The sequence below is a fragment of the Pithys albifrons genome, chromosome 15 (genome assembly GCF_047495875.1).
Source record: "Pithys albifrons albifrons isolate INPA30051 chromosome 15, PitAlb_v1, whole genome shotgun sequence".
Lineage (NCBI taxonomy): Eukaryota > Metazoa > Chordata > Aves > Passeriformes > Thamnophilidae > Pithys > Pithys albifrons.
In genome coordinates this window covers 4447940-4475868 of record NC_092472.1, presented here as the reverse complement: position 1 = coordinate 4475868, position 27929 = coordinate 4447940, and the positions used below count along the sequence as shown (strand labels likewise).

At 47.6% G+C, this 27929-nt stretch overlaps 1 protein-coding gene across 1 annotated transcript; it reads left to right on the top strand.

The window, feature by feature from the left end:
• Positions 1-14: 14 nt before the first annotated feature.
• On the top strand, positions 15-27769 carry UBE2D2 (ubiquitin conjugating enzyme E2 D2). The gene is made up of 7 exons (XM_071569830.1): positions 15-323; positions 9163-9226; positions 14103-14134; positions 14226-14303; positions 14395-14500; positions 24487-24580; positions 26124-27769. The coding sequence occupies exons 1-7, from the start codon at positions 300-302 to the stop codon at positions 26167-26169; spliced, it is 444 nt and encodes a 147-aa protein (XP_071425931.1). The 5' UTR covers positions 15-299; the 3' UTR covers positions 26170-27769.
• The last annotated feature ends 160 nt before the right edge of the window (positions 27770-27929 follow it).

Genomic DNA, 27929 nt, shown 5'->3' with positions numbered 1-27929 from the left:
GGCGCGGAGGCAGCGCATAAAGCGGCGGCGGCGGCGGAGGGAGCGGAGGAGCTGCGGCAGCGCCGATCCCGCGGCCGACACCGCCCGACACCGGCCCGGGGGGCCCCGCGCCCGTCCCCTCCCTCCCCTCCGCTCTCTCCGTCCCTCCCCGGCCCGGCCCCTGTCCGTCCCCTCCCCACGCGGCGGCGCCGCCGCCGCCACCTCCGCGCTCCTCCTCCTTCCCCCTCCCCTCGCAAATAGTCCCGCGGGCCGCCCCCTCCCTCCGCCCGCGCCCCTCCTGCCGCCGCCTCGCGCACACAATGGCGCTGAAGAGAATCCACAAGGTAAGGGCCGCACCGGCCCGGCCCCGCTCGGCCCGCGCCGCCCGCCTTACATAACCCGGCGGGGCCCCGGGGCTGCCGCGGGGGGGCCGGACCGGGGCGCCCCGCGAGGCTCGGGCCGGGCGGCAGCGCAGGGGCCGCTCCGGGGGCCGCGGCCGCTTTGTTCGAGGGGGGGCCGGGCCGGGCCCCTCCGGAGCAACGTGGCCCCCGGGGCCGGGCCGGGCTCGCGAGAGGGCGCCGGCGGCGGGGCCGGGGCTGGTGCGGCCCCGCGGGGGCCCGGCCCGGCCCGGCCCGGCGAGCGGAGCGCGGCCCGCGCTGGAAGTTCCGGCTCGGCCCGTCCCGCGGCCCCGTGTCCGAGGGCTCCGGGCCCGGCGTGCGGCAGAGCGGGGCGCTGGGCACGGCAAAGCTGTCACACGGCAGGGTGGTTTGCTCTCCTAATGGAGCCAGCGCTGTGCTACAGACTGAGTCATCCCGCAGGCTTGGAGGGGAAGCTGCAGCCTTGCCTTCCCCTCTGGAGCACGGCTGCCGTCTCCGTGTCCTGCCCTCTTGGAAAAACGCTGCTGCCCAGCCCCCTGCCGTCTTAAAAGTGTTTGCTTGATCATCAGTGTGTTTTACCAAGGGAAAAAAATGCTCGAGGGTTATCGAAGTCCACGTGTATTACCTTGGTGACTCAGAAAGGGAATTTGTGTCCTTTTCCCTGCAAAACGTGTAGCTGTCAGTTTGGAGCCTGCACAAGGTTGAGGTGTAGAATATAGCCCTCCCGTAGTGTTGCTGCTCTCGATCACTCCATACATCTAATTTTTGTCTAGAAACAGCTGCAAGCCCTCCACCTCCTATCTAAACTCAGTTTATAGCCCTGTTTGCTTTTGTGTGTGGTGTCGGGTCTGTGTTAACATCTCTGCTTTGCTTGTAGGTTACCTTGGAGGCTTTGTGAGGCTCCATGTGTTGTACTGATCAGGTTAAAGCTCAGGTGGAGAAGAAAATGGAAGCGAGCTTGAAGCCTTCCTTATGCTTATGGAATAGCACTTGGAAAGGGAAGGATTTGGAGTATGATTTTAGGCTGTTGTGTTTCCCAGCTGAGGGTCCGGCAGGGAGTTACATAAGGAAGTTGTGGTCTAGCTGAGTGTTGCTTCTCTGCAGTGTTCTGTCCCTTACTTCAGTGATTCTCAGGACACTGTGAGGAGTGTTCCACAGTGTTTGTGAGCTCACAGGTGTTTTGGAAGGGCTCTTCCTGCTTGAGAGTGGGTTGATAGACCTGGAAGACCTGGCAGTGGGTGCTGGATGGGTTAAATGTGGCTGGGGGGAGCTGGGAGACACAGAGCCAGTGCATGGCTGTTGTGGGGACAGTGAATCTTCTGTCAGGTAACTCGGGAAAGCTGCTTGGTTGTAGTTCAGTGCGAGCTGAGGGTCAGGAGTCAGCACTCTTGAGAGCACTTGTGTTTCCAGGCTGGTTTGTGACTGGGGAGAAGCTGGATGTGTTGAGCCTTTGTTAACGTTGGGTGCTTGTGGATTGACTTTTCATGCTGCTTTTCAAGGGTAAAGAACCCCGAGGGATAATGAGGATTGTGTGGGGTTATGAGAGTCTTCAAAGCCTGGGGAAGTAGTGAGGGCATCACCAAAGCAGTGCTGTGTGAGCCAAGAGTTCCAGTGGAGTGAGTGTGGTGGCTGTGGAGGAGAGGGAGGTGATGGGCTGAAGGCAGCATTTCCAGCAAAAAAATTAAAAGCTGTGAGGAGGGAAATAACCCTGCCTGATGTAGCAGCCCAAGTGCTTTAAAAGTTGGATGGGAGTGAAGCTACAGGCTGGAAGGAGCACTCTGAGAGTTGCTGTGGGTGTCTGGCTCTCACTGCTCCAGTAATCATGGCTGGTTGTTTACGCTCTGGCTATTTTAAACCCCGCAGAGAGCACTCCTATCATCATCCCCGTGTTGTTCTGGGCTCTGGGAGTGTGTGGTGGCCATCCCAGTCAGGATAACGAGGGGACAGACAGCTTCTGACCTTTGCCGCTGCAACTTGTGGCAAGAGCAGGAGCCTGCAGAGTGTGGATTGAGCAGGAATAATCCCAGTGGACTCGCACAGAGATGTGATGGGAGGGAAAACTCCTGCTTTGGCTCCTTTGAGGGTGTTACCAGTGTGCAGGGCTCAGTCTGGCCACTGGTTCTTGCTCTTGACAATTTGAGTTATGTGCTGAACCACAAAGGCTTTCTGTGAGGTTTTCTCCAAAATTGTTGTGTCCTTGGATAATACAGGGATGAGAACTTGGAAAGAAGGAGAAAATCCCGAGAGTAAACCTTTGATACCGTGTTACCTGAAATGGCCCCTTGCATGTGGAGCTCCTCTGGGCTGGAAGAGGAGTTTGCACTGGGTAATCAGCACTGTTAGGGGTGTGTGAGGCAGCTGAGGGGCCTGCAGGGTCTGTCCCAGCCTGTCTCTGTGGCACAGTTGCTGCTGGGATTGTCCAGAGGCTCGGGCTGGGATAACGTGTGTGCTCGGAGCAGCAGCTGTTCTGTGAGCAGATGCTCCCAAAGAGCTCAGGCTGGGTGAGACCTGCTCTCAGATTGCTGCCTGTGTTACTCACTGCAGTATTTTGGGCAGTGGGGCTCCAGATTCTTATTTGGGTGCTTTTATTGGCTCACAGGCCTGAAACCTGAAGTCTTTTCTTGTAGAAAGGTTTGGGGTGTAAGCAGGGCTGCCAAGCAGAGTCCCTGGTATGATAACAGTGAAGTACAACAACTTAATTGTTATTTGTGTATAACAATGATCTATTTTACATGGGTAAATTTAGAAGAAATGCAGAGTGAAGCAATGCAGGGGCAGGATGGGAGGGATACAGGAGGGCCTGGGTGAGTGGCTTCCATTTTAAGGTTTAAGCCGAAGCACTTTGGATTCAGCCACATCCCCATCTGTGTTGCTTATCTTGAGGGATTGCAATACCTCTAACTGGATAACTAGGGCACCGTTTGGAGTTCTCTGAATGGGAGAGCAAGGGAAAGGTTAGCTCATTGTCTTTCATGGGTTCCCCTGTGTGATCAGCGTGTGAGGGGGAAGGGAAAGCAGCAGCTGTGCTTGAGCCCTGCTCAAGTAAAGCATTTTCTGTAGCAGAGGAATTGTGGATTACTACTGCTTGCAATGGAGAGGCCCAAACCCAGGTAATGCTTTGCAGAACTAAGCTCTGACTTCCCCAGTGGAGCTCCTGCTCAGCTGTGGAGCAGGGTGGGGGTAGTTACTGTGGTGCTGAGTCCAGAGCTGCCGGACCTGGGGGTGCTTTGGCATCACTTCTGCCAAAACGAGCACTGCCTGTGTCTGGGATGTGTGGTCAGCGGTGCAGACCAGCGTTGGTGTTCAGAGCTGTGGTTGTGCTGCCTGTGCTGAGCAAACCTGGTGTAATTTCAGTGCTCCCAGTTCTGCTGTACGGCAGCCAGTGGGAGCAACTGGGCTCTTCCGTCCGGCCTCTCGCTGTGCGTGCGGAGCTGCCAGCACAGCCCATCTGTGTTGGAAACCTTGTGTACAGGGAGGCTGTCAGGCTTCTGGGAGCCAGAGAGGTGTTTTCATACTCAACTCTGCACCAGGAGGAAGTTATACATTGCTTTGGTCTTCTTCCTGTGCAGGCTTTGAAGAAAAACAAAGAAAAAAAAAAAGGAAAGGTGGCAGTTACATCAGAGCTTGTTTATAACACACCTTGGTTATTGCTGTGCTTCATGAATCTTAAATTGAAGTTGGTTATCAGAAAAAACTTCTTTGCAGAGAGAGTGCTCAGGCATTGGAATGGGCTGCCCAGAGAGGGGGTGGATTCCCCATCCCTGGAGGTTTTTCAGCTGAGCTTGGCCGTGGCACTGAGTGCCATGATCTGGTAAAGGGACTGGAGTTGGACCAAGGGTTGGACTTGATGATCTCGGAGGTCTTTTCCAACCCAATCCATTCTATGATTCTGTCTTTTCATGCTGCTCAGTTGCCTTCAGACTTTTGCAGTCATGTAAGGAATTAAAGTTGGAGGATCTGAGCCACTTGAAGCACTGCAAAAGCAGTTTCTGTCAAATGGAAAGGATTAAAATGCTCTTGTTAATCAGGGTAGCAGCATTAGAATGGCAGATGCTCTGGCATCACGGCCTGTGGGCAGGAGAGCGCCGTGGATGTGGTGGGGAATTGGTGGTCAGATCTGGGTGCACAGGGGTGAGCTCTGCATGGTGCAGGGGTGCTGCCAGGGGGGTACAGGCTCTGGCACCTGGCAGGGAGGGGCTGCTGGCCCAGGGAAGGTGCAGAGGCTCTTCCCACCCTCCTGCCCTGTGGGCCCTGCACAGGGAGCTGCCTCTGCCCTCTGTGGTCCTGAGGTGAGGCAGAGTGGAATCAGTTCGACTTCGGCCCTCCTTCCTTCCCTGTTGCCTGGCTCTGCTCTGTTGGGAGTTGGGAACAATTCATGGCTGAGTGTCTGGGAGTTCCTTTTTGGTTACAGGGGTTTGTAACATCACCCTACACTGCCTGTTGCTGAAGGGTTTGGGGGTTTCGGGCGAGTAAACTTGATAAAGGCAGGTGAAAAGCTGATGTCACTCAAAGCAGCAACCTGAGGCAGAAATTAGGTTTGTAATCGAGCTGATTATGTGGTCTCTGAGTAAATACAGTGTGACAACAGCTCAGACTGGAGCAGGGTGGGAAGCCCACGGAGTCTAAGAGGACTTTGGATAATCTCAGGGGATACGTTTAGTGTGTTGGGGTGGAGTGGAGGAGCCCTGCTGTGTGCCGAGGCCTGGTGAAACTGCTGGGGCTGACTGCTAAAGGGTGCTGGCTTTTCACTCACCTGCCTGGCTTCTTGATGCTGCCAGTTAGGTTGGTTATTCTTACTGAAGGCTGTATTAGCATTAACTTAATCCTTAAAACGAGTCGTATCTTCTGGCCAGAGCAGGTTTTACCAGGAATGTGTTAGACTGGAGGGATTTGTTGTCTGGAGGAATAAATTTGAACTTCACCAACAAATGTCGTTGGAGTTTACAATTCTATATAACTTGAAACAAGTTAAAGTTTAAGACTTAAACTACTTATGTTTGATAGTTCTTGGAAAGCTTCTTGTGCAGTTCATGAACTCCTGGATTCAGGTATGTTTTCAAGAGAGTGTGCTATCCTGGGAAACAGAAGAACCATGGGAGGGTAGGGAAGAAGTGCAGTGTGGGGTTGAGTGAGGCTGGTGGCACTGGTCTGGCTGTGAGCCCTGAGGCCTCGCTGGCAGTGGATGCTTTTCATGTCTTGGGAAGCACAGCCTGGGGGTCTGTGACAGAAACACACTCCATCTTCCTTAAATGCTTCCCGGGAACCCTTCATTAGGAGTTTGGTTTCTTAGGAGCCTATGAGCTCACTTGGAGACTAAACATCAGTTTCTTATGTGGTGGTTTGGGTTGTTTTTCCTTCTATTTTTTGTTTGTTTGTTTGGGTTTTTTGTTTTGTTTGGTTGGGGTTTTTTTGGATTTTTTTCGTAGCTTTTATGGTATGTCTTTCATGAATTTGTAGTTGCATTCAACTTGGCCTCTGGGCAGGACATCTTGACCCTTGCTTTGTGCTGTGCTTCCACTTCCTCATTTTTGCTGAGGGACTCGTTGATAGTTGTGAGATGGGTCAGGTTAGTGGAGGATCCACAGCAGAGGGCCCAGCCCCAGGGGTGTTTTGCTGTAGGGGAGATGACAGGAACTTTAAATTCTCTAAGATGCCTTCAGCTGGAAAACCAGCTCGGGGTGAGGCAGCCCTTGGAGCTGAGTACTGCAGCTGGAATTTGATCTAAAGGCTGCTTGAGTCTTCACTTGTAAGTTCTTACAGCAAAACCTTCACGTGCTTAAGGACCAGAAACTCTCTGGAGTGGGAACTGGCTGTGGCTTTTTTCAGGTTTCAGTTTAATATCACTGTGGTCAAGATCAGGCCAGCAAGGCTTCCTGGATCACAGGGAAACAAACCAGTTTGGGATCAGATCCATACAGGTTTTCAGATGGTACCAAACTGTAACTGAATCCACCATGTGTTATGAACTCCAATTTTATGGGAACTCTGGAGTCATTTGTTCCGAGTTACATAAACCAGCTGGTTCTCACTGTCCCTCAGCAACAACATCTGGAAGCAAAGACCTCACTGGGCCTGGTGTTGTGCTTTTGCCGTGCCCTGGGAACTGCACAGGAGGCTGCAGGAGGCGAGTAACCCCTGGGACAGGTGGCTGGCTCTGAGCAGCAGCTGTGGGTGCTGCTCTGTGTGTGCCTGGGTAAAGGCAGCCCTGTCAGCTCCCCTCCTGTCCTTAAACTTGGCTCTGCAGCTCTGACAAGGGAGTAGTGGGAGTCTTAAAAGCAGCTGGAAGGGAATGGCGTGTTAAAGGGATTATCCATGCCCTGCCAGGAAATCCAGTGGTGTGTTGCCTCTCTGGTGGGCAGAGGCAGCTGGTGCCTGCACTCCAGAGGGCTTTGGAGGGGGTTAAACTTCCTCATTGCTCTCCAAGCTGTTGTTCTGCAAAATGTGGGAGGTTTTGTGTTGCAGGCGCTTGAGTTGGGAGTTGGTGATAAACTTTTCCAAGCACAAGGAACTTACATGTTGCTTTTTACATGGGCCTTTTAATCTGTGATGTTTCACTCCGAATTTGTAGAGCAGAACCTGAAATGCCACCTTGTCACTGAGACAAGGAGTTGAAGTAAGTCATCACTTTCCAGTGAGATAATACCCAGGGCTTCGGAAAACCAAAGCATTCCTTCTAGCTGGAACTGAAGATGTAGAGAATGAAATAGTACTTTGGTTAGAAACAGGGCTGCTACTGCCTGAACTTCACTGCTGCCTCTGTAGGAGGGTTACCTTGTGGTCCTGCTGCTGTATCCAGTTTGGTAAAGCACTTGGTGCATTTAGGCTGGAGTGGGAATGTCAAGGCAGCTCTGGAGCTGTGTATTTTACTGACTGGGAGAGTGTGTGCCCAAGCTCATCTCTGTAAGTATTTCCCCTTTATGGCAGGAAATGTTGAGTATTCCTAACTATAATCCATGGTAGGCTGTGGTCCTGCCCAGAAAATGTGGGTTCTTACAGTTGTACCCTCCAAGTTTAGTGTATGCCTTGTATTGATGCTTAAAACAGGATGAGAAGTGATAAGGAATATTTTTTTAATAAGGGTGTTTGGGTTTTGGAATACAATAACATTAACTTGTCTTTTCTAGAAAATTTAGAGTCCAATAGCCTTTGGAATGGACTGTATTGTGTAGAGCTTTAGGAAGAGTAGGTGCATTCCTATTTTTAGGTTTCCATGCCCGTGCTTGTGGAGACTCCCTGGCCAGACTGACCCTGAGGGAGGTGTGTGGAGGTGTCTGCACATTCCTGTGCTGCCCTGACACTGCCCAACTCCAAAGGGCTTTAAGCCTTCAGAGATGGCATGTGGAGCACTGGAGATGTTCTCTCCACTTCCAGGAGGGAGAAGGCTCTTCAGCAGGTGCTGCCTGCAGTGTCTCCTCCTGCCCAAGTCTGTGCTGAACCACAAAGTGGAGGAAGCTCAGCAGGAGCACTAGAAGAGCTCCCGTAGTCTGGCGTCAAGTCAGGAGGTTTCCAGCTGGGCTCTTCAGCAGTTGGGAGATTGTGAGAGCTAAACCAAAGTGTTGTGTGTGTCAGGGCCCGTGAAGCTTTCTGTCTGCTCTGCCCTTCTGGGGCACCGTGTCCAGAGATTCACCTCTGTGATGTAAGGCAGCATTCCCGTGTTGGAACAGGAGAGGGTTTCCTTAGTAGTGCCCTCCCAGTTCCTGGGAAGTGGAAGCTGGAATTCCCAGAGATCTGCTCAAGAGCTTAATCATTCACTGACTGTAAATGAAGGCCGTTAAGTGGCAATCTTCTTCCACTCCTGCAATCAGCTTGTCTTAATCATTGTCCTTAAATGTTTTGGTCTGCCAAAAGACTGGGATGGAAACTTCACCGTGGACTGTTGCTGGGAGGTGAAAAGCTGGACACAAAACGGACCAGGGGCAGTATGGAAGTGTTTCCTGAGCACTAGGTATAGTTGCAATCTTTGTCTGGTGGGTGTTCAGCTTTCTAGACTGAGCTAGGACAGAAAAAATTAGTATGTGTGGGCCCATCATGGCAAACAGGTCAGTGGCTGAGCCAGAAATGGAGCAGGTAAAGTTTGACTTTAAAGTTTTACTCACTTCGCACTGAACATCCACTTCCTGACAAAATGGCTCATGTGAGTTACTGGTAACAGTAATTCTCTGAACTGTGCTGAAATTTTGCTTCAAAGCAAAGCTTGGTATAATTCAGGACTACTGTGTATTACTCAGCCCATTCAGACTCTCACTGGGATTTCTTCAGAGGAAAATTTGACTGGTACAGCCACTAAAAAGTGAGGGTTTCCAGTCAGGTCTGTAGGTATGGAAGGCCTGGTGTTTTATTCCATGGTCACTGATGTGTCTGTGAGGAGGCAGAACAGCTCCAGGTTGTTGGAGCTGTGTGTGCTGCAGGCAGGCTGAAGAGATGGTAAACTGGATCACTGTAGCTGGAGCAGCCTGGGAACTGTTACAGTAGAAGGGATAAAATAAGACTGATAGAGTGTTGTTGGATTGAGGCCACCTTATCTCTGTGTGACCCAGGGAGGGTGGGAGATACAATACCCTGGTAATGCTGGGGAGCAGTGAAGGCAAACCCGACAGCCCCTGTGGCGTGGCAGGGATTGCTGTGGCTCTGGGCAACCTGCACAGGCCACTGGGACACTTACCAGTTGTGTCTCCTGGGTTTGAGATCCAGCTTTGCTTTCCAGAGTCCTGGCTGTCAGTTCTGTGGTGCTGCCAGAGTGCCACCAGCAGCTTTTTAGCAATAACAGGGTTGTTTTGAAATGCAATGAACTCTTCCTGTTTTGTAGGAGTTGAACGACCTGGCACGTGATCCTCCAGCGCAGTGTTCAGCAGGACCTGTTGGAGATGACAGTGAGTATCCTGCTCTCAGCAAACATCTGCACTCTCCCACTGCTTTCCTCGTCCTTCCAAAGCAGGATGTCCAGCTCCTCAGCAAGGGCAGCCCTTCTGTTTCTTCTGTTCAGAATACCAGACACTACTCCACATTCTGATCTTAAATTTGTTGTTGTTCTGCATCCCCTTAACCCCTTCCTTGTGTTACTCCCTCTCTATTGATTGGACAGCTCCATGCACATCTTAAATTACACCTTTTGAATGAACTGTTGTGGAATTCTCGTGGGGGATGGAGTTAGGAAACCTCAGTGGCTCTGTGACCAAACCATCAGGCAGCTGCCCAAGCTTTCTGCACTTGGATATCTAAACTGTACATGGTTTAGGCATGTGATACTGTACAACTAAAACAATCTACTCCCAGTACTCCTGCTAGTCCAGCAAGGTCAGGCTTGGCTCAGCAGTTGGGTAACTGCTTTTTTTAAGAGGGTTATGTGTAGTCCTTGGAGTTAAGAGGTTAAAATATGATTGGGAGGAAAACATTGATAAATTACAGCTTGAGACACCGAGTAATGTTAGTTGGGTTTTGTTTTGGTTTTGTTTTTTTGATTTATGGGCAGATTTTCACTCAATTTGGAATACTTCTTGTGGCTTTCTCAAAAGGCAAACCAGATGCCTAAACCCTGCTGTCCTGACTGACTTGTGGCTTGACTGGGACATGGGTGCTTGGGTATGAGGGAGGAAGTGCAGGAGGAGCACACTTAAATCATACACTTGATCAGGAACTGCAGTGGTAGGACAAAGAGGAATGGTTTAGGTTGGTTATTGGGAAGAAATTGTTCCCTGTGGGGGTGGGCAGGCCCTGGCACAGGTTGCCCAGGGAAGCTGTGGCTACCCCATCCATGGAAGTGTCCAAGGCCAGGTTGGACAGGGCTTGGAGCAACCTGGGCTGGCGGGAGGTGTCCTGTCCATGGCAGGGGAGTGGAACCAGATGAGCTTTAATGTCCCTTTCAACCCAAACCACGCTGATTCTGTGCTTGTAATCTGTAATGAATGTGCCCTGCTGGGTCCTGTGTAAGAGACAGACAGGACAGACAGACAGTCTTTTTGGCCCACACATCACCTGATGTTTGCTGTGCCAGGCTGTTCACCAGGGGTGTGATTTGGAGTTGTTCTGTCCTTTTGAAGCTCGAGCAGGTGTGCTAAGCAGGAAGAAAAGCAGCTGTTCCTTAAAATCCTACCCTGATTTTTTCATCTCATGCTGATTCACAATATGAAGATGGGCTGTCAGCTCGTGCCTGTGCTTTGGCCTGGCCAGGAAGGCAAGACAGGTCCTGTGAGTGGACTTGATGCTGTTTGTATGGCTCATTCTTACTTCGGTTGTGAATGGTGTTCCTCAGTCTGATTAGAATCATGGAATATCCTGAGCTGGAAGGGACCCACAAGGATCATCCAGTCCAACCCCTGGCCCTGCACAGACACCCCAACAATCCCACCCCGTCCTTGTCCTGTTATCCAAACACTCCTGGAGCTCTGGCAGCCTTGGGGCTGTGCCCACTGCCCTGGGGAGCCTGGTCAGTGCCCACCACCCTCTGGGGGAAGAACCTTTTCCTGAGATCCAACCTGGTCCTGCCCTGGCACAACTCCAGGCCATCATTAGCATGTGATCAGCTGTGAATAAGGCACTCTGACTGTTGCCCTGTACATTTATTATGGTGGTTTTCTGTGAAGACCTTAAGCCTGCAGCAGTTCTGCAAGTTGTACCATCCTTTCCATATTCACCAGAAAGTGTAAAATTATAGTCAACTACTTTTTCTTAAAAAGCAGCATTAAACTCTGGCCATAGCTTACGTGGGCAAGAGCAGTAGGATGTTTGCAGTGAGACAAGAACACTTGCAAATCCAGATTTTCAGTGTGGTCTCTGACAAGTGTACTTCCAGCTAAGCATCCAAGCTCCTGAGAGAGGGGATATTTAAGGAGGGAAACCCTCCATCTGTGTGCTGAGAGCTCTAAGCTCAGATATCCTTTCTAAAAGTAAAAAAAACAGCTGCTAAGATGTTTCTGAATCATTTCTGAACCATTCAGTAGTTCTGAAGTGTATAGAAACTTTTCCATTCCTATAGAGATGTACAGCTAGATGAAAGAAAAGCACTTGAAACCTGAGAATGAAAATACTGAAATTAGTGGGGGTGTTACTGTTGAGCAAAACTTTCAAACAAGTGGCAGCTCAGCTTGGTTTTGAGTGTTTAGCAGTAGGGTCAAGCTTTTAGTTACTTGACAACTTCTTATTTCTGCTCTCCAAGTAGTATTTCAAAGAGCTTTGTAGTTTCATGCAAAAGAAATTACTAAGCCAGGCTGAGGCTTCTATTCCCTTAAATTAGCAAGTGTGATTTGTGCCATGATAAACTGCTTTGTGGTTTCCAAAGCCTTATCAGAGGTGATGATGATTGTCTGGCAGAGGAGATGGTAACAGAAGTTGGCTTGGAATGGAAAGTTACTACTGAGTACAGAAAGCTTTAAAGTCCTATTCAGTTCTTGTGCCTCCTTCTGAAAGACCTCTAATGAAAGACAAGTTACTGAGAGCAACAATTTGGGTGTGTGTAAGAGGATAGCAGAGGCAGCAGCAGGAAGGGGCCTTCTCCCAGATCCCTGTGCTCCACCTGCACCTCAGCTGCCTCCTCAGAGCAACATTTCCTGAAGTTCAGGACATGCTGTGCTTGCAAAGTGCTCTCCTGTGACTGCTCCAGCTGATACAAGCTGTCCCCAGCTATAAGCTTCTCATCCCTGTAGTTCATAAACTTGGGAAAATGAAGAGCTGTTCCTGCTTTTGTTAACTGTAGGAACAGGATTTTCTTGACAATGTAGTTTTAGCCCTTTTCCACCCACCTCTGGCCTGTGTTTTGGGAATATGCTTGGGACTGGATGACACTGGTGGGCTTCTGGTGGTTTAGCTCTTCCAGACAGGAACCTGTGCTTACCCACTGAAAGTCAGCAGCCCCCTTACTTTGTAAATACCTTTCCTTTTCCTTTCCTCTTTCCTTTCTGGAGGAAAGGAAATCTCTGGCTGATTTCAAAGGAGAGAATCAATTGGAATAAGCTCTTCATGACAAATCCATCTTGTAGTTCATTAGACTTGTCCTGGACATTGTGAGGATGTAAAGCTTAGATTAAATAAGCACTTTGCTTGAGTCTGGGGTGGGAGCTTTCAAAAAGTTAAGATTCACTGTGGAAATGTTTTTCTTTCTGGTTTCTTGTTGGATTTAAGGCAACAGTTGGTTGAGCTTCTCTTTCCAGCAGTGCCTCTGTACTCCAGTGCAGTCACAGTGAATCTCATCAGCATCTGCTGGTGCCTGTGAGATTTGTGCTGGTTTTGCTGTGATTGGCCAGTCTTTTCTGAGGGGTTTCTGCTGCTCCTTTGTCCTCTGCTCCAGGTTTCTCCCTGTCCTGCTGCAGGTGGAAGCTTTCTGGAAGCTGCCTGAGCCCCTTGGAAATGGGGGAATGCTACATGTGGACATGGGAGCTGCTTCCTTGGTTTCCTGGCTCTGCATTGAATGTAGAGTTTAAAGGCTGCTGCATCCAGGCTCCTGAGAAAGGGGGTATTTAAGTAGGGAAATCCTCCATTTGTGTGCTGAGGGCTCTAAACTTAGTTATGCTTTCTAAAAGGAAAAAATTAGCTGCCATGATCTTTTTGAATAATTTCTGAGTTACTCAGCAGTGCTGAACTATATAGAAACTTCCACATTCCTGTAGAAATGTAGGACTAGATTAAAACCAACCTGCTCCAACCCAACACTCTTTTCCTCTGGCCTTACAAGGCTGTTCCCACTTGCTTTTTTTTTCCTCCTTCCTTGTATGAGATCATTCCCAGCTGTAAAGCCTGTACTATATGTAATTAAAAACTGCTCATGCTAGATTAAAACAGGTAGTACCACTCCTAACTTTTGGCCCAGGTAGTCCTGAGAGCTGTAGACACCACACAGCTGCAGGTGGCTGCATCTTGTGTCTTGAAGGCTTCCCTTGCAACAACTGGGGTCATGTCCAGCTCCCCAGCTCTGAAGGTGCCATGTACCTGACACCTGTGCTGAGTGACCTTCCATGGTCCTATTGCCCAAATAATTTGTTGGGCTGGTGCTCTTTGTGCAGGCACTGGAGCCTTTGGAGATGCAGGAACTGAGAACTCCCTTATGTGCTTCATACAGATTATCACCTTTGATTGTTTTCCTGTCCATCATAACAACATTCTTCCCAAGTCCTCTGTATTGCCAGATAAATGTTCTCTTGGACAGATGCACATGAATGAGGACTGACTTTTATCCATTTAACTTGAAATGTGTCCTAGCACATCCCAGTCCTGAGCATGGAGCAGATTTATTCCTGCATTCTCTTAAGACTCTGCTTTCTGCTGCATTAATGGAATCCTGAGGCCTCTGTGGAGACCAAGCCTCAAAGTTCAGTGAGGACAGCACTGGCTTAAATCCCTTCTGCACATGTGGAGTGCAGAGACACTGGGCTTGTGTGACCAGGGGTCTGACAGGAGAGCAGGTACGAGTTCATGCTGTACCTTTTGTTCTCAGGGCAGTTGTGGAATCTGGGCTTTGATTCAGCTGCTCTGTTAGAAACTACAGTTCTGAGTCTGAAAAGTTGCCTGGAACTGTCTGGATTTTTATTGTCACAGGATTTTTACAGGGCACATGTGTGGTAGCACAGCAGTCCCAGAGTGTGGCTGTGGAGCATTGAGTGCTTTGCCCTGTGTCTGGGTCATTCCTTGGCTTGCTTCCCTGTGGCCTTTCAGAAGGCTTTGTTTTGAAAATAGACTTTTCTGTGCTGCTTTGTCTGGAAGAAAGTAAGATCATTACTTGAGCTTCTCCAAACTGAAGTAAATCTCTCTCTTTTTCAGTGTTCCATTGGCAAGCCACAATAATGGGACCAGTAAGTATGAGAGAATTGATGCTCATGGCTTTTTATGGATGGTTGTCTTGTAATAACTCCTCAAGCTGCAATGATTCTTTCTCATTAACAGAATGACAGTCCCTATCAAGGTGGAGTATTTTTCTTGACAATTCACTTCCCAACAGATTATCCCTTCAAACCACCTAAGGTGAGTGGCTTCTACCATAAACCCATCTGTTAACCTTGTGGTGTGATGTGTATATTTGTGAGCCTACACTGAAATTTTCCTTCTTCTGCAGGTTGCATTTACAACAAGAATCTATCATCCAAATATTAACAGTAATGGCAGCATTTGTCTTGATATTCTACGATCACAGTGGTCGCCAGCACTAACTATTTCAAAAGGTACCTCCAATGCTCATGTAATTTTACTCTGCTGAAATGAAGTGCTGATTTGGGATGTAAAAGCTGCTGCATTCCTGCTGGCATCAACCTTTTCTGTGGTCGCTGCTTCAGTCCTGTGACTGCATCGAGCTTGTAGGCAATTCCTGAGTGCAGGAATGCTCGGGACATCCCCCTCCCTGTGGCCACAGGGAGACTCCTCAGCCTTGCCAGTGCATCAGATAAGTTACTACACTGAGTACATTCTCCTGCCTCTCCTCAGAGTCTGAACACTTAACTGAAAATAATACCTAAAATTAAACCTAGTGTATGACAGTGAAAGAATTAATGCTGAAAATACAGAGTGGAATATGTAAGGGAGCAGCTGTGACTTCTAAAAAATATAAACTTGTTATAGTTGTCATCTTAAAAGATCCTTTTTCAAGGAAACATCATAAGTCCATGTTGGTGGCTTTTAAACAAATGACATGCACTACTAAAGCACATTTTGAAACTTAACTAGCTTGCACTAGCTAAACTTTTTTTTTTTTTAGCTAAAAATATCTTGGTCCCTGTGAACTGAGTTAGTGGTTACCTCTGCCTGGTAAAACTACTCATTTTTAATAAGAGGCTTTAAATGCTTGAAAGAAGACCCAGGTTGGAATTTTATTGATTTTTCTGGCTAGTGAAACTGTAGTTTTATAAACTGTAGATCAAGGTCTAGCCATGGCTATTTAGGAATATTTTGGGTCTACCCTGTGCAGGGACTATGTCTTGACTCCTCTTATTTTGTAGCTTCACACTGTCCTTGTAGTCAAATGCTGCAGTTGCCACATTGATGACATTATCCCTCACACATCCCTGCTCTGAGGCTTTCCTATTCCCTGTCCTGTCCAATTCCATGTGATGTTTCTGGACAGTTCTTGGTTCAGACAGGCAATTCCTGGTACATCCCTTGGACATCATCACTGTCCCCCTACCCCTGAACCCGCAGAAGTTCCCACCTTCTCTGTCCAGCTAAAGGCATTTGTAGAAACAGATGGAAAGGCAAAACTGTATCTCCCTGTCTCTTGTCAGAAGTGAATCTGAAAGTCTTTGTTGTGAGTTGAAAGAACTGAAGAAATGGTGTCAGTGAAGGCAAAATGATTGTCAGGTTGCTGCAGTTTCCTTACAAGTGCTCTCAGTCAGCACTGGCTGCTCCTGGAAGCACCAAGTTAGCACCAAGCACTGACATCTGTTCCCGTTTGCTTTAATTGCTGTGTGACTGGGCAGACTGTGTGTTGTTTCAGGGAGCCTGAAATGGCCATATGGGCAGTGGGGTGATAGACAGCATGCTTGAAAATACTGGGAGATAGACTGGAATTGGGACAGTTGGGAAAAGGTGGGGCAGGAATTTAAGAGGCTGGTTAAGGGCACAAGTGGATGGAAAATGCATCCTAATGTTAATTTTGCTGCCCAAATCCATTTGCAGTATGCTGTAACACCTTTTTCTGTTTTCTGCTTTGAAATCCTTTTTCTCATCCTTTTCTAACTGTATCCTCGTGGCTCAGCTGGATTTCTGTGGGATCAGTTCTGTGCCCCCTCCACTGCCCCACCTCCCTCTGAGTGCCCTCCTGAGGTCAGGGGGCTCTGTGGGGCTGATCACTTCAGTTCAGAGAATGCCCAAACTCTGCTGCACAAAGCACAGCATCCCTACAGCTCCAGCCTGGGAGAAAACCTTGTCCCATTTCCCTTGGGATACATTTATTGAAGGAATTAAAGCAGTAAAGCAAATGCTTATAGGTGGCTTCACAGAAGTTGAAAATACTTCCCTGAGAGTCACAGAAGGCAGACCTCAACTTCAGAAGCAAAGAGCTGATACTTAGAGGAAGTGTTCCCATCTTGAACAAGTGTAAATAAATTCCACAAAGTCAACTTGAATGTTTTAGGATTCAAATCTTGTGTTCAGTCAGGTTAGACTGTGTCATGACAGACCTTGGGGCTTTTTCAACTCTTTCGTGACTGATCAGCCTTACCAAAGAATGGACATGTTCTATCAGGGAAAGATGTTGGATTAGGTGATTTAAAGTGAGTAACAAGACTTAAGACATTCAGCAATAAGCTCACATTCCTTCCAAACCAGCAGTTTAGTATTTGTATTGTAGGTTTCTTAGAGTATTTCCTGAATCATGTCACCATTTAACTGGATTGCTACTGGGAGCAAGCTGTTGGAATTTAAAATCTGTAAGCAGATAACTAGACCATAGCTAAAAAAAATGTGCTTTCTACTGATTGAGAAATCTGGAAAGACCAGGAACAGATTCCTTCCAGGAAAGAGCTTATCATGCACAGCTTCCTCCTGAGGCAGCTGGGAGGCAGCACTGTCAGCAGCTTGAGTGGGTTGGTGCTATGTTGCAATTAACGTGTCGTACAGGAACATGTTTTTCACCTTCACCTCCAAGGAGGAAGGGGAAGGGTGTGCAGTGACTGCCTTTGGATTAAAAGTGCCACTTTTTGGTGGACAGTGATAAATGTTGTCAGTGGTAGTTAATCATCCCAGTCCAGTGGTAAAGGAAGAGGTCTTGGCCCTTCACACTCTGGAGCCCGGTGTAAACAACTTGATAAAGTGATTGTGGCTGTGATAGAGGTGACTGGCATTTCAGCTTTTGTTCTGCAGGTTTTGAAGACTGGGGAGAACAGTGAGTATCTCAGCAGAACAACTGGCTTGCTTGCATTAGTAATTCTGAACTCAGGGTTCTTTAAAGAATACATATTGGAGAATAAATATCTCAAAGTGCAGTCTCAGCCACGCCTTGGTGGGCAATTTGATCTCCAAGGCTTAAGCAGAATGTGTAGCCTTGAGTTAAGAACAGTATCTCCAAGTCTGCATAAATAAGAATCCCTGTCGCCTGAAAGAGGAGGATGAAGTATTTTAACATGATTGCAGCAGTTCCCAGCCACTCTGGGTGGGGAGAAACACACTTTCTCTTGAACTTGGCAAGTGGATGTGCAAGAGTTAATCCTGAAGTACTTTTGCAGTAGAAGTCAGATAAGTCACTCTGTCCTGTCCCACTTCTCCCCATGTTTTGTAAGTAATGAATCATGGAGTGTGCTGGAGGGGCAGTGAGTAACTTCAGACTCGTTTGTGCCACAGTTCAGCTCCTGCTGTCCGGACTTCCATGCCCACTGTGGTGTGGATTTTCTGTGGTGCTGCTCTTCAAGAATTGCTTTACTAAGACTTCCTGTGTGGGAATTCCCAAGTACCCAGTGACCCCAATGAACTTGGACCTTCACAGTGCAGTTTTAAAAAATGGAAATTTAGTTTCTGATCATCTTGGGTTTTAATTTGCCTGTTGTAGCTCTGGGGGTTGGGGTGGCTTTGTCACAGAGCATGGGTCATTCTCTCCAGGTGTGCTGAGTTGGGGTTCTAAGAGAAATATGCCCAATTCTGCATTTCTAGTCTCAAAACTGTAGTGTAGCCACTTGGGCAGCTCCAGGAAGTTTGTACTAGGAGAAGTGTGGCTGGCAGGTGGAGGGATGTGACCCTTCCCCTGTGCTTGGCACCAGCGAGGCAGGATCTGGAGCACGGATCTATCCAGCGCTGAGCTCCCCAGAGCAAGGAGCATGTACTGGAGAGAGAGCCCAGTGAAGGGCCAGGAATGCCCTGGAGGGACTGGAGCATCTCCCATTATGGGAACAGGCTGGGAGCTGGGGCTGTTCAGCCTGGAGAAGAGAAGGCTTGGGAGGATCTTATCAGTGTCTATAAATACTTGAAGGGAGGGTGCGGAGGTGACAGAACCAGAGTGTTCTCAGTGACAGGACAGGAGGAGGCATGAACTGAAGCACAGGAAGGCCCCTCTGAACAGCAGGAAAGACCTTTAATGTTTTACTGTGGGGATGCTGAGCACCTGCACAGGTTGTGTTGGGAGGTTGTGGGATCTCCTACCTTTGAGGAACTCAAAAGCCACCTGGACACAGCCCTGGGCAACCTGCCTTAGGTGGCCCTGCTTGAGCAGGGGGCTGGACAAGGTGGTCTCCAGAGATCCTTTTCAACCTCAACCTGTCTGTGATGCACTAGGCAACATTTAACTTTTCTTCTTTTGTCACCAGAAATTGTTGAACTGACTTAGCAGGAATTCAAGTTGCTTTGAAGCCAGAAGTTTAAACTGCTCAGATTTAAAGGTACACCTCCTGTAAGGCTGGGGAAGATGTCTGGAGGAGCTGGAAATGGGACTGTGGTTAAGAAATAGGATTTAACTGGAGCAGAGGCTGGAGATGCTTTAATTTATTTGGATGCATCCTGCCTGTTCACAGTCAGGAGCCACTCACTTGGAGCTGTTCGACAATGGTGTTTTCAGTGTGGTTAATGTTAAAAGCTTAATGTTTGTCAGTGCTGTTGAAACTTTGACAGCTGCGTGCCTCAAAAGTTTCAGGGGTCTGGGGCCTGAAACTCCAGAGTAGTGATTGCGTAGGAGAATGCACCTTCCAGGAGTCAAGTTTCTTCCTGAATTTGAGGAATAAGGATCAAAGTAGCAGTGGGTCAGGCATCAGCCAAGGAGTCCTTGCTGGTGGGAGAGGCAGGACAGCTGGATGAAACCCCCAAAATGGAATTAAGAGTTCCTCAGCAGCATTATGTGTCTGAGGCTCGTATTTCTGCTGGCAGAGGTGTTTCACAATCAATTAAACCTGAGCTGACAAACTTAGTTTCATATTCAGAGGCTTTGCTGGATCAGGGGGCACAGCACTGTCTGCCAGAGCCTGTGGCCTGGTCTGCAGGAGTGACATCCACAGAAAGCCCTTACGGGCACAGTGTTCCTCACTGCCCTGGGACAGAGCAGGTGGGGTGAGCTGTGAATTTGTGAGGGCCACAAATCGATGCTTCTGTCCTATCCGTGTGTTCCATGTCAGTGTGTGACCTTTTTGATTGTAAGGCTGTCCTGAGACTCCTGCCAGGACAGAGGGCTGAGTAAGTGTCATCCTGCTGTCCTGACAGTCTGGCACACGGAGCAGCCACCTCAGCACCTTCTTGGGGCTTGATTTGACAAGCACTTCATTGGTGCAGTCTCTGTCCTTGCTTAGAGATGGACTCTGGCTCCCAGAGGGATTCTGAATTGGCTCCTCTTTGGAGAGCAGTAACTGCACCTGGCAGCTGTTGGGTCAGAACACACCAATTGTTTCTCCTGGGTAGCTCATTACCTTGGAAAAACTGGAGCTTTTTATCTTCCTACTGTGATTCAGCTGGAGATTCCACTGCCCCTCAGTTGCTTTTCCTTACCCTGAAGTGCCCCATGGATGAGTGCTTTACTGGAGCAAGTCTGTCTGGGATTCCAGCCAGACTTAAGCAGCAGTATCTGTGGTGGCTGGTACCCTGTGCCAAGGGGATGGCTGCAGTGGGGGGTATGAGACCAGTCAAGCTTTGCAGACAACGTGAATGATCTGGGATTTGTGTTGGGAAGGTGAGGAACTGGAGATCAGTTGCTTCTAAGAGTCTCTTCCCCTCCGAGTTCCAGGAACTTCAACGTGCCTCTTAAATTTGGGTGAGCCAATAGATGTTCCAGTAGGCAGATGAGCTTCAAATTGTGTTCCACGTTGCTCATTTGGCTCCTGGAGGAAGGACCTGTGGAGAGCTGACATCATGGATTGGCCTGACTAATCACTGAGCAGAGGAGGCTCTGCTGTGGAATTTACATATGGAATTTGCACCTTGCCCACACCTCCAGTCAGAGGTGGGGCAGAAGCAGGAAGGTGAAGTTGCTCACTAGAGGTGGTGGTCTGACCTTGGTGTTGTGAGAGCACAGCAGCTGCTGAGCGGGTGAGGTGGACCATGCAGTGGGGAACTGGAGCTGATCCTGCTGACAGTCTGTCAGTGGCAGGATTTTCTGCCCAGGGGAGCTGCCTGCAGAAAGATTGTGCTTGGATTTCAGACTGTTGTGTGCTTTTTAAAGGAAAGTCTTGCCATGGGAACTTGCATCCAGGTTGTGCTGTGTTACACTGGTAGAACTTTCTTGACATGTCCATCAAACAGTCTTCAGTGTTCAGTGATCATTCTGCCTGATGAGAGTGCACTTCTCTCACTGCTCTGTGGGGAATCATAGAATCAGTTGGGTTGGAAAAGACCTCAGAGATCATCAAGTCCAGCCCTTGATCCAACTCCAGTCCCTTTACCAGATCATGGCACGGCCAATCTCAGTTTAAAAGCCTCCAGGGATGGTGAATCCACCCCCTCTCTGGGCAGCCCATTCCAATGCCTGAGCACTCTCTCTGCAAAGAATTGTTTTCTGCTCTCCAACTTCAATTTCCCCTGGCAGAGCTTGAGCCCATCGTGCCCCCTTGTCCTATTGCTGAGTGCCTGGGAGAAGAGACCAACCCCCACCTGGCCAGAACTTCCCTTCAGGTAGTTGTAGACAGTGCTGAGGTCAACTCTGAGCCTCCTCTTTCTCCAGGCTAAACACCCCCAGCTCCCTCAGCCTCTCTCCACAGCACTTGTGCTCCAGTCCCTTCTCCAGCCTTGTTCCTCTTCTCTGGTCCCTCTCCAGCCCCTCAAGCCTGTTTTTAGAACCACTTTGTTAGCAGCCTTTCTGTGTGATGAGTTGGTTCTTCAGTTCCTTGGTATTGAGAAGTCCTCGGTCTGTGCCAGTCCACGGCAGCAGGAAGACACTGAGGAGTGAGTGGTGTTTATTGTCTGCAGAGATGGATGGGGAGCACAGCTGAAGGGTTGGAGGTCAGTAGGCTGCCTGGTTGGTGAAACAAAACAAAGCAAAACGAATTTTGGAGTGAAAGGGAGCTTTAAACTGACAGTGGGTTTAAATTGCTTAATGTTCTGCTACAAACGGGGCAACTCTGACAGCTAAGAGTGAAGAGATGAGAAATAATTCTGTACAGAGTTGTTTCAAGGGTTGAACCCTTTGAATCAACAGCAAGTAAAATTTATTTTGCTGTTACTGACGAAAGTCCAGACTTGGATTCAGAGAGAGCACAGTAGTGGTTACATCCCTTCCAGTGGGAGACTCAAAGGGATGTGCTGTCAGGCTGATAATGCTTTGCTTGTGGTCATGCAGGACGTGTAGGACAAGGTGTGAAAATGTCACTTACCCGCCTTGTGTAGTTATTCAACTTGATTCTGTAGTTACAAAACTTTTTGGGAGCTTTTTTATTGCCATCTACTAATACTGTAGTCATTTGACTAGTAAATGTCATGGCTTTGCTGTGGAATTTGTGGCAGTAATACTTGATTATAGAAGAGGGTGGTCTGGTGAGTCACTTATTCCAAGTGTGAGACACAACTGTCATATTTCAGGATTGCTTCCTTTTTACCCTTACACTTAAACTTTGAGAAGATGCCTTTTCCAAGGGGTTTTTCCATAGTGGTCTGGAGGCTCCTTATGTTGGCTGGTCTAAAATCTGTGTATGTGCAGTGTTCTAGTGGAAAACCTCAAGAGAAACCTCCTGAATTGATCTGGCCAAATAGCTGGGTTTGGGTTCAGCAGGGTATTAAAATGAAACCAGTTAAAAACACTGTTCCTGCTGAGGCTGTACAGATAAAGTGGGAACGATGTCACCAGCAAGAGTGAGTGTAACGGGAGTAGTTTGGATTAATGAAGACTTAGAAAAATAAAACAAAGCAGTTGAGTGTGGCAGTTCAGCTTGAAGCCAAATGATTGTGTCCATTTTTGTTCAGTGTTTTTGGGGTGATGCTGAAAAGTGAACTGCTGAGTGTTGGGCAGGGGTGTTGAGGTGGGCAGAGAGCACTGGCCAGACCTGCAGTGTGGGTCTGCTGCTGAAGGCTGAGCCATCATGTTCAGAAAAGTCCTCAGTTTTTAAAAGACTGATAACATAAAACTTGAGGGAATAGTTACAAGTTGGTGAGAACTTTGATTGGATTTCCTGCTGCTTCTGGTGAAGGCAGATTTGAGCTGACTCACACATCCTACAGCTGAAGAAACTGCAGTGACCAGAGAAGTGAAGTCTGACAGACAGAAAGGAATGAGCTACAGGAAAATTGCTGGGAAAACAGATGTTTTGAAGCTAAACTGACTGGGAGCAGCTGTGTGTGTCAGAGAGGTTCCCATTGCTGAACACTTCACTCAGTGTATGTGGGGGGAAATGAACTGGTACTGGAGCTGCACTACAGGTGCTAAAAGCACTTCTGTCCCTTGCTGAAGGGCAGCAGTTCAGGACTAGCTGCTTCTACACACCTCTCACACACTCTGAAGCTGTGCTGTGTTCTGGAAGGGAGCTCCATAAATAGTCCAAGTGTCAGTTATGGTAGAGGAAAATTAAGCCCTTAACTCTCTCACAAGTGTGCAGTGGAAAATTGGGAAGGGGAGAAGAGGCTGCTCTTTATTCTAGAACCAGGAATATGTTCACTTAAATCAAGGCTAGTTTATTACCACACTTCACGTAGGTGCTTTCAACTTGGACTTGATAATTGATTAGTGAAGGGCCTACAAAAATAGGGGGGGAAACTGACCGAAGTTGGTTTCTGTGTTCTCGGTGCTCTCACCACCGAGCAGCTCACCCAGCTCAGATCTAGGGAAGCTTTCACTTTTGTTCCACTTGGAAAACAACCTCTTCTCTGGTTCCACTGAATATCAGACCTGTTTTCCTCTTCTCTCTGGAGGGTGGGCAGGCCCTGGCACAGCTTGCCTAGAGAAGCTGTGGCTGCCCCATCCCTGGAAGTGTCCAAGGCCAGGCTGGACAGGGCTTGGAGCAACCTGGGCTTGTGAAAGGTGTCCCTGCCCATGTCAGGGGTAGGAATGTGGTGAGCTTTAAGGTCCCTTCCAACCCAAACCGTTCCGTAATCTGTTTTGGGGCCTCTGTTTTAACCTGTCTTAACTCCTTTGTTGTTTTTATGGACCTTATGCTGTTTCCTTTCATTTTTTATGGATAACTGCATCCTGCAAGTGATGGAAATTGGAGCAGATTTGTATTTTAGTGTCTTCAAACTCCTCACTCTTGTCATCTCCAACTTGCTTGGAGGCTGCACTGTGACAACTCTGCGTTGCCGCAATTGGTGAAGGGACATATGGAGCGGCACTGTTTGATCCAAACAGCCTGAGAGAAGGAAATGTTTGGCATTTCTGGGAGAGGGGCAAGATGTCCCTGCCGTGCCTCGTGTAGTGTTGTCCCAATATGCTTTGCTGTTAACTCGCTGCCTTCTCCTCTCCTCTCTGGTGTGAATGTAGGAATGTCCATGTGCTATTTGTGGCTTTGCAGCAGTCTCCTGGCTCCTTGTATGGATGAGGGTTGTCACTCAGCCGAGCAGGATGTGGCCTTTGGGCTATATGCACTATGTATTTATAGTGAAACACTCTAGTTGTGGGGCTGTGTGGTTGGGAGCAGTGCAGGGGAGCTGGGTGGTCATTTGGAATACTGTTCTACACTTAATTCATCTCAACCTTCCTTATGCTTGGAAAGTAATTGGATAAAGCCTCTTAATTCTCTAATAGACTAGCATATTTGTAAACAGATCCTCAAGGCCAGGTTGGATAGGACTTGGAGCAACCTGGTCTAGTGGAAGGTGTCCCTGCCTTTGGCAGGGGGTGGAATGAGATGAGTTTTAAAGTCCCTTCCAACCCAAACCATTCTGTGATTCTTAAGCAGCTGTGAACAGCCCTTTCTTCTTACTTCATCTCAGCTGGACCTTGGTTTTTGATTAGTGCTACTCCAAGGCATTTTACAGTGATAATGTGTCTACTTTGGGGAAAAACTGAATTTCAGGAAAAGCAAGGATGTTTTCCCAGAAGGCTCTCGGGTACAGGTTCAGGTAGACATTTCTGCCATGTAATTTAAGGCTGCTGCTGGACACACCTGTCCAGGGGGTTACTCCTTGTGATATTGTGGTCATGTGAAGTTGTGTAGTTCACTGGTAAGGAGTTCTGTTCAGTCACTCAGGTGATGTCCATGGTATTACTGCTCCTTGGGAATGTTAAATAAATGCTGCTGGCTGGAGGGGAAGGAAGGGTGTGGGCTGACTTGTGCAGGTGTCCTCAGCTGCACTGAAACTAATTGTGTCTCTTTTCTCTCCCTAGTACTTTTGTCCATCTGTTCTCTGTTGTGTGATCCCAATCCAGATGATCCTTTAGTGCCTGAGATTGCACGGATCTACAAAACAGATAGAGAAAAGTGAGTATGGAAGCCAAAAAAACGTGGAATTAGACAGGGCAGAATCCACACTTACACAGTAAAGGGGAACTCAAAGGACCAACCTGCTTTTTGGAAAAGAGTGAGAGTGAAGAAAGGCAAATCAAAGCTATAATTGTGGTCTTTCTAGAGATGTTTTTGTTTCTTCCTGGGATCTGTAGTGCCACTGTCTGAGCTGCTTTAATCCCACGTAGCCAGCAGAGGGAGAGCAAGTTACTCCAACGGGAGAATATTCCACGCAGCTCTGGGTCTGGAATCATACAAAGAAATAACACAAACTCCTGTTTTGCCTTCACTTGACAATACAAGGGAAGAACAAGTGGTGTAGAGGTTGGGGTAGGAGAACTCCCAAGCTTCTGTAGACAGAAGCTTTAGTGCTAATGAGCACTTAAACAGCTTAATGAGTATTGTAAACCCTTCTTTCCTCACTGTTCTTTTCCAGGTCTGGTCAGGGAAGGGAAAACGATCCCCAAATTTGCTTTCTCTACTGCATTCTTGAGGAGCAGTGTTAGAGAGGTTCATGCATCCTGTTTTTGAGAGCTGCAAGAGCAGCAGCACCTGTTTGGTGTTTTTGTTAACACTGACTGTCTGCACTTAAACTATGCAGGACTCCTTATTTTTTCCAGAAATAGGGAAATAAATTCTGGGCTTAGCCATAAGGAGTTGCTGCTTGGGTAGTCTCTAAACAGTGATGGGAAGAAGAGAGTTCAGATTCTTTAAGCCAAAGAACATTTGTCTACGGTGTAAATTCCAACACAAAACCAACTTGTGCATAACTATAGGAAAATTCTGGCAGTAAGTACTTCATTCTACAAATTCTGTAGAATAAGAACAACTTATTTTCTGAGAGAAACAAGAACAACTTGTTGTCGGAGAGAAGCTTTCAGCAGTGCAGCTAATCACACAATTGCTGTGTTTTACAGGAGTATTCTGAGCTTCCTCTGGCTGTCAAGGGTATTTGGGTGCAAAAGCTACAGGGGGTTTGGGAATTGTGTCTTCAGAACAAAAACATTGATGGACAAATCATTGTGTCATGACATTCATCACAACAGCCAAATGTGTACCAAGAAAAAGGGCTGTTGTGGTTGGGCAGGGGAGTCAATGGCAGGTATTTGGCTTAACTTTAAAGGGAAGAATGAGATGGGAGGGACACACAATAAACTATTCCAGGAGGTCCAAATGAAACCCTGCAGTCAGTTTTCCCAGGGATGCAGCAGATGGGGGCTGAGGGAGGCACAGCAAAGCCTCCCAGGAAATCCTTTCCCCACAGCCCTGTTCTAGATCTGCTTTGTGGCTCCCATCAGAAAGGTCTGCTGTAAATATGACCAGGTATTCCTTTTCCATGAAGCACTCTGGGCTTTCTTGTTTCCCCTGTTTGTTTAATGTTTCATTTTGCTCTTAAATTGTACAAATTGATGGTAGTGTACTGTAGAGAGTGTGAGTTCATGCCATGTGTAGACTGAGTGCTGGAGCTGAACTACTGTGCAGATGCCATGTTAAGTAAATCCTCTTTTTATACATACAGGTACAACAGAATAGCTCGGGAATGGACTCAGAAGTATGCGATGTAATTAAAGAAATTATTGGATAACCTCTACAAATAAAGATAGGGGAACTCTGAAAGAGAAAGTCCTTTTGATTTCCATTTGACTGCTTTCTATGAGCCCACGCCTCATCTTCCCCTGTGCACATGTTTACCTGATACAGCAGTGCTGCGTGTTGTACATACTTGGAACAACAAACTAGAAATACTGTATTTCCCCGTACCAACATTGACTCCTAGCAGAGAAGTGTGTGTGTGAAAAGTTGGTTCTTAGTCATAACTTTGTGAGCCTAAAAGCATTCCCTGTTAAGTTGGGTGATAAAATGGGACTGAGGAGTTCTGGTGGTTTTCAGATTTTTTTTAGGGTTAGTGTTGTTTATCCATGAAGGATTTTAAGTGGAATCCTTTTAAACTCATAACAGTTATGAAAAGCAAACTGAAGAACTTGAAGCTGTTTCTGTATTCATTTTATTCTGAAGGACCTACACCTTAGTTAAATGTTATGACCAATGAGAAACTGTACCCACATCCTGTGTTTAAGGTCTAAGTTTAACTGGTCACCATTTAAATGGATTGGAGCTATTAGTGCATCAAGTGATGTTGATTTGTTTCAACTCTCTCCCTCCCTTCATACTTTCTTTGGTTTGTATGTGGTTTCTCAGATAATACCTAGCTAATAGCTCTTATTTTTTCTTAAGTTTTTTAACTGCTTAGGTCTTTCTGGATGTAAGGGTAAAAAAAGAAAAAAATCCATTTGACAGAAAACTTGTGTGTATTTAAAGACCCAACTGCTCCCCTGGAGCTTGTACGTTCAAGAATGATTAATCTGTGTAATAAACTGATTACTACAGTCATTACATATAACTTTGTGTGAATAGGCTTTTAATTTTCAGAGCAGTTTGTTACAGGCTTAAACTAACGGTGGATTTCTCTTTAAAAAACAAACTTTTGGGTTAAGTCATGAAGCAGTTTGGTTTGCATCACACAAGGCACCTGAAGAGGCAGACAGGAGCTTGAGCACTTAGATAAAATCAGGATGTGTAGTGTGCCAGGAACTTGACTGTTAAACCAAATAAGCAGTTTACTAAATGCGAATCAGTGTGACATTTTACAAAGCCTGATGGTATTACTCCCACTTGCATGGGACCTAACACAATGCATATGTACTGTAGGTAAGTGAAACCTTATGTAACTAAAAAAAATGGATGTAAAAGGGTAAAAAAAAAGAAAAAACCTACCAAACACATCAGCACAAACTTTCATAAAATGTAGCTTTTACATAATTACTTTGCACTAAACGTTTGCAAATGTTCATACAGTTTTAAATTGTACTTGTATGTGTCTTTTTTTTTTTTGGAACAAAGTCTTCACTTGAATCTAGTGAAAAAAAAATGTAGTTTGAAACTTTTCTTTGTATACAAGTGTATTTGCCAGCATCGTTGGTGTGACAGTAGGTGAGTCTGCAAGTTTATCTCCTCTTAGTAGAATTGTAACCCAAGCCATCGGGCAGGATTGGCTGGAGCCGCTGGCTCTCCGGCCACAGGGTCTGTCCCAGCCATTCCCAAATGCATCTTGACACTCTTGCACAAACGAGGAATAAATGTCCACTGCTTTTGGTCTAAACCTGTTCCGCTTGTCTCATCTCTCGGTGTGTCCGCAGCGCTGCAGGAGGGGCGAGCCCTCGTGCAGGGAGCTCTGTCCCTCTCCAGAGGCACGAGGAATGCTGCTCTCCTGGCCTGGGGACAAAGTGGCTTCGCTGGAGAAGGAATGGAGCACGTGGCTGTGTGT

Coding starts and splice junctions, on each gene's coding strand:
- UBE2D2 (XM_071569830.1), top strand. CDS start 300: ATGGCGCTGAAGAGAATCCACAAG. Junction 9,227..14,102: donor AGGACCTGTTGGAGATGACA/GTGAGTATCCTG, acceptor TCTCTTTTTCAG/TGTTCCATTGGCAAGCCACA. Junction 14,501..24,486: donor AGCACTAACTATTTCAAAAG/GTACCTCCAATG, acceptor TTCTCTCCCTAG/TACTTTTGTCCATCTGTTCT.